A 6,671-nucleotide genomic window follows, 5' to 3' on the forward strand; every position below is an offset into this window, starting at 1 on the left:
AAAAGAGGCCATCCATTACTATCTGGCATTGCAAAACTTTACTTTTGAATTTATTAAAAATTTAAATAGTAACTTACTATTAAGTGCATTTAAAAGAAACACCACTGTTCAAAAGTTTGTAATCACTTAAATTGTCAAAAAACAAATAATTGTCTTTTTATTAGAAAAGGTTTTACTCAAAAATAAATGATACATTAAGCAATTTAATATATCCTTGGTAAATAAAAATATGAATTAGTTTAAAAAAACAAAACATTGAAAGTGATTTAAAACTTTTAAACAGTAGGGTTGTTTATTTCTTACTACTTTAAAAATGCCAGTAAACAATTAGATATGCAGTATACTTCTGTAATCTAAAACTGTAAAATAGAACACATTCTTTTCAAATTCAAATCAAAACGCCTTGGTCATTTCATTATAACCAAACTTTATTTTGGCTGTACAACGCTGAGGATCATATACAGCATTGTTTGATTCTCATGTGCACAATTAACAAAAGAAAAAAGCCCCCATAAGGACCATACAAAGAGATCAATAACTGGTCATAAAACAAAAGTGGAAAGGTATGTGCTCAAACTAAGAGTCTTTCAATAGCCATCTGCACAGACTGAATTTGAGGTTTCAGCTGTGAGCCTTCTTTGATGGTGACTGACGTAGCAATAACAGGTCTAGACACTCCACATGCACGTCCCAGAGCTTGCTTGGAGCGCACAAACACGTACGGCACGTTCTTGTCCTCACACAGCAGTGGCAGGTGGAGAATAATCTCCAGAGGTTCGGCATCTGCAGCCATCACAATAAACTCAGAAATCCCACGGTTCAGAGTTTTGGTGGCTGTGGAGGACATCATTAAGCCATTATCATCTCATATGATAAAACAATGACAAAGATGATAATTATCAAAACTGGGCTGTATAGTATTTCTGTAAAGATTATCTTTGTAATACAGTAAAAAAAACTACACTACTTTTTACTTAATCTGTTAACAGTTCTTAAATATAGTGTTTACAAAAAAGAATTGCACAATTTTGCAAGTCTGTTTTAAGAACAAAACACCATTGCAAACCTGTGCCTTCAACAGAAAACAATTTTCACAGAAAATATTTTGTTTGAACTTTCATTGGACAAAGTATTAGCCTCGTAAAGCACGCTGTACACATTGAGGTTATTGATGAATGGTTTAATCATTAAGGCCTGATCTCTGGTTTATGTGCATTTCAACATTTAAAAGCATACCCTTCATGTGTATGCTGGGGTACTTTACCTTCATTGGCACCTTTCCTTAACTGTTTGTAGTTGGACGCCTGCTGCACCAGGTCCAGAATGGTTTTGCTCAGTGTGGCATCAGCAAGTGGGTAGGCCTTTGGATTAACTTCAGCTTCAGTCTATTGAACGAGGACCGACCACACACACACACACACACACACACACACACACACACACACACACACACACACACCACACACACGGTTGAAGAACATAAAGACATCAAATTGCATTTAGTTAACCCACGGAGACTAATTCTCAGTTTAAAAAATTATCGATATTAGTTTTGTTTTAGATAATTAGTTTCGTTTTAGAACCCCAGCTATTTGCTGCGTTAAAAAAAGACAATAAAATTAAAAATAACGGAGCCTTAATGCACCTCCAGAATGCCTACATTTTTATTCAAACTCATAATAAAGGTATGTCAAACCTTTCGTTCACAAATCAACATTAGAAACTAGTAATGACTCCTACACATGCTACTCACCATTATATCTGTTAAGCTTTTACTGTCAAGAGCTCAAAATCAAACAAGTCCTCTCGGCAAGTGCTTCACGGAGGATAGTGGAGTTGAGTACCTAAACAAAAAAAATAGATTTTGCGAAAGAAACTGTAAAAACCTTCTAATAACCAACGCAGATTTCGGTTCTTCACTGCATCCGCTGCTCGCAACACGTGTTTGTAAACGTGCACACTGCTCATGCGCACACTTAAAGCTACTTCCGCTTGTCGTCGTCTTCTTCTTTGGGTTTATTGACAGTTGGCAAACCAACTTGGGTGCATTTCCGCCACCTACTGGGATGGAGTGTGAGGCATTGATGAAGGAGGAAATAGAAAGATGGACAAGAGAGGAAGAAGAAAAAAACACCTATCTGAAATCGAATAGTTTAATCTTAATATCATATTAAGATTTCACACCCCACATGCACTCGGACCTTCATTTCACACAATCATTAACACCTCCTGCAACCCCCCTCCTCCCCCCTCTTGCTACACTACCTGCACTCAAGATCTGTGAGGACGATGTGTGCCGTGTCTTTCGGAAGCAAAGGACAAGGAAGGCTCCAGGACCAGATGGCATCTCACCAGCTTGCCTTTGTTCCTGTGCTAACCAACTGGCCCCCATCTTCACTCAGATCTTCAATAGATCACTGGAGCAGTGTGAAGTCCCATGCTGCTTCAAACGCTCAGTCATTATCCCTGTCCCTAAGAAACCTAAAATCACAGGACTTAATGACTACAGACCTGTCGCCCTGACATCTGTGGTCATGAAGTCATTTGAGAGACTGGTGTTGGCCCACCTAAAGGACATCACTGGACCCTTTCTGGACCCCCTTCAATTTGCTTATCGAGCAAACAGGTCTGTGGATGATGCAGTCAACATGGGTTTGCATCATATCCTGCAACATCTGGACAGACTGGGGACATACGTAAGGATCTTTTTTGTGGACTTCAGCTCGGCTTTCAACACAATCATACCAGATATACTCTGGAATAAGTTAAACCAACTCCCTGTTCCCACCTCTACCTGTCAGTGGATTACCAGCTTTCTGACGGACAGGCAGCAGCTTGTGAGGCAGGGAAAATTCACTTCCACCACCTGTACCATCAGCACTGGTGCCCCCCAGGGATGTGTGCTCTCCCCACTACTCTTCTCCCTGTACACCAATGACTGCACCACCAAGGACCCCTCTGTCAAGCTCCTGAAGTTTGCAGACGACACCACTGTCATCGGCCTCATCCGAGATGATGATGAGTCTGCATATAGAAAGGAGGTTGAACGGCTGGCTGTCTGGTGCAGTCAAAACAACCTGGAGCTGAACACGCTCAAAACAGTGGAGATGATTGTGGACTTTAGGAGGAACACCCCAACATTGTCCCCCCTCACCATTCTAAACAGCACTGTGGCAGCAGTGGAGTCATTCAGGTTCCTGGGCACTACCATCTCACAGGACCTGAAGTAGGAGATACACATCGACTCCATTGTGAAAAAGGCCCATCAGAGGTTGTACTTCCTTCGCCAGCTGAGGAAGTTCAACCTGCCACCAGTGCTGCTGAAACAGTTCTACTCAGCAGTCATTGAGTCTGTCCTCTGCACTTCAATAACTGTCTGGTTTGGTGCAGCTACTGAAATCAGACATCAGAAGACTACAAAGGACAGTTCGGTCTGCTGAGAGGATTATTGGTTGCCCCCTGCCCCCCCTTCAAGAACTATACACTTCCAGAGTGAGGAAAAAGGCTGGTAAAATCACTCTGGACCCCACTCACCCTGCCCACTACCTTTTTGAACTGTTGCCTTCTGGCCGGCGCTTCAGAGCACTGAGCACCAGAACCGTCAGACACAGGAACAGTTTTTTCCCTCAGGCCATCCATCTAATGAACAATTAAATTGCCCCATTGAGCAATAATTATGTGCAATACACAGTTTAATTTTAATTTAAATGTATATTATCCAACTTATCCACTTCTGCCATTACTTACATTGCTCTGTACATAATATACTTTATATAACAGATTGTATTAGATTTGCACTACATGTGTATGTGGGTATGTATGAAGGTGAGTGTATGTGCGTATATGTATAATTATTTATTTTGTGTACTTTTTTGTTTTTAATTACCTATGTCTTGCTGCTGTTTTTGGTATTGTTTGTATTGTTGTTGACTGGAAGCTCCTGTCACCTAGACAAATTCCTTAAGCGTACTTGGCAATAAAGCTGATTCTGATTCTGATTCTGATATTATTTCCCAAGGACTTTATGATATATTCTTCTAATCACACCTGTTGTTTTAGGTAATCTAATACAGCCTTAATAACTTTACATAAGTTATTGAATAACAATTTAATGTTAAACTATTTATCCCTTTCGATATGGCTTTAACATCTGTGAGCTCTTACTTTGTAATAACCTATGAACTCTAACAGTTTCCGGTAATCCGCAATAATTGCACAGTCCATTGTTATGCTTTCCTATCTTAAATAGTGACTGCTCAATGCAGTGTGTCCGATATGGAGTCGTGAAATGACTGTGTCATGCCTTCATTTGCCACAAATCACTCTCTCATTTCCTACCTCTTTTTTAATTCCATATAGATGTTTTCCCTTTCTCTCCTGGGTCCACATTTCTTTCCACCTCCTTCTCTTTAATTAATCTATTAATTTCCGCTTTACTCAATGGTGCATTCTATTCTTGGATACTTTAATGCCTGTTTAGCCATTTCACCTGCTAGTTCATTATCTTTTAATCCTGCATGTGCCCACAGAAATAATGTTTTTATCCCTTGCTGTTGTATTCTAAACAATGTCTGAAGGTTTTCAAAAAGAACAGCCTGTCTAGAATTAGATTCCTTTTTAAGGATTAAGCTGGTAAGGCCAGAAAGAGAGTCAGAACAGGCCACCACATTTAGTGGATGAACCTCTTCCACCCACTGAAGAGCCAACTGTATTGCTATCATTTCTGATGTGTAAACAGATAAATGATTTTATGTTCTTTTCCATATTTTACAGTCAAACTGAGGAATAACTACTGCTGCTGTTGTATGTACAGACTCTGGATCCTTTGAATCGTCAGCAGATTTGTATACAAAAATAATACTCTTGATCTATATATTACCTCACTACCATATCCTTAGAAACCCATCTTTGTTTGTCGTTTATTTTTCCAGCAACTGCAAAACGATGGAAACATCCTGGGAGTTAACACTGGCATTGCCACGGTTGGGTTTACTTCAACATTGAAAATTCCCATTTGGTGAGCATCATTATTTGCGTTCCATCTGAAAATCACCAACTGTGAATACTCATATTCCCAACAGATGTCCGGAGCATTCTTTATAGGATGACTATAACTACTTTTATTGAGATCCTCTTCCGCTAGTCTGTTTTTTCTCTTTTTTTTAATGCTTTATTAAACCCGTAAAATTCACATAACAAATGAAAGAAAAGACAAAATACAAATAAGAATTCCAACACAAATTTTGAAATTCAATGTTCTACAGCAGGAAAGTGTTTGCATTCCTTACATTTTAACGTTTCAACGTATTGATAAAATACAATTTCACACTGTACATTATATCCTCTATAAACAAAAATAATAGTGAAAGTAATAGTTACCTAAAGCTGTAAACAAATTGAGAATGTAACAAAATGTATTTTCTAAGGGGTTGTCATAAAAATAAATACATATTGTATTATAAATTTAATATTTACAATATATAAAATACAAATATTTTAAACTAAAATGGTTTATAATACAAGTATAATGGTTTACAGTGGTTTATAATACAAGTAATCTCAACCCAGTAATCTCCTTATATATACTGTAAATATATATATATATAAATACAGAGTAAATACATATTGTGTATATGTATTTACTCTGTATTTATTTATATATATTTACAGCAGTGAAGAAAATATTAAATAAAATAACATGATAGAAAAGTATGCATAATATAAAACTAAGAATAAAAACAGATAGTAAAAAAAAAAAGCAATTACATGAATTTGAAACGATTTACATTTTTCACAGTTTACACTTACATTCAGGGGTGTAAAAAGTACTTATACTTAAGTGAAAGTATGGATACTGAATGAAAATGTTACTCAGTGAAAAGTTGAAGTATCTTGCCAAAAACATACTTGAGTGAAAGTAAAATGTATTCACATTAAATAGCACTTATGTATTTAAAAAGTAACTTTTTAACTAGAATTAAATCAAGAGGGGAGTTTGTGAGAGAAGATGTTGCTAAATTCTATTGGTTTGTTAAGTCGCCTTTTTACTGTCTCCGACGACTCTAATATTTATCCCCCAGTGGCATTCACAACCTAGTCATAAAATGTCACACATTTTTGCTAAATGATTTTTCTGTGGCCTATTGTATGTAACACGGCAATGTTTTGGGGTGAAATGAACACTAGAGGCACTTAAACAACAATTACTTTTATCCCCTTTCACTCAAATCACGTGGCAGATTATCAGTTAATAAATATGTACTTTTCGCTCTGTTCTTTACACAATGCTATCTTATGACATACTAACACTTATGTGCATAGTCATTTTAACGCTTGCATTACATCACCAACTACTTTTACAAGCTTGTTTAAGTGTGATCAAATTGCACCAAAGATCAACTGATAAGACTGTTGCATGCAATACATGGACTGGGGTATGAAGAGCACGTGAGTCAACACGTGAGCCAAAAGTGACATAGAAGCACCTCAAAATGACATGGATGCTTCAGAATTTGTGATTTTCATGCCACCTCGGCTTTTTATGACACTTTCGATTAGGTTAATGTCTAGGGTAGGGAAGTAAATTTTGATTAAAAAAATTGTGTGATTGGTGTGAAAGTTATGTAAACAAAGAGGTGTAAACGTAAAGTGTTATACTATTATTATTATTA

The 6,671-nt window shown here is 37.2% G+C and overlaps 1 protein-coding gene across 1 annotated transcript; it reads right to left on the reverse strand.

The window, feature by feature from the left end:
• Positions 1 to 420: 420 nt before the first annotated feature.
• Positions 421 to 1,951, reverse strand: snu13b (SNU13 homolog, small nuclear ribonucleoprotein b (U4/U6.U5)). The gene is made up of 3 exons (XM_052113045.1): positions 1,754 to 1,951; positions 1,265 to 1,385; positions 421 to 834 (listed from the first exon to the last, which is right to left on the reverse strand). Exons 1-3 carry the CDS (start codon positions 1,754 to 1,756, stop codon positions 572 to 574), a joined length of 387 nt encoding a protein of 128 aa, XP_051969005.1. The 5' UTR covers positions 1,757 to 1,951; the 3' UTR covers positions 421 to 571.
• Positions 1,952 to 6,671: the final 4,720 nt, after the last annotated feature.

This window comes from Xyrauchen texanus, chromosome 40 (genome assembly GCF_025860055.1).
Source record: "Xyrauchen texanus isolate HMW12.3.18 chromosome 40, RBS_HiC_50CHRs, whole genome shotgun sequence".
In the NCBI taxonomy this organism is placed as follows: Eukaryota; Metazoa; Chordata; class Actinopteri; order Cypriniformes; family Catostomidae; genus Xyrauchen; species Xyrauchen texanus.

What these genes read in the sequence shown, in the direction of transcription:
- snu13b (XM_052113045.1), bottom strand. An exon ending in AAGGAAAGGTGCCAATGAAG is followed by an intron (nt 835 to 1,264) that starts GTAAAGTACCCC and finishes TGTCCTCCACAG; the next exon opens with CCACCAAAACTCTGAACCGT.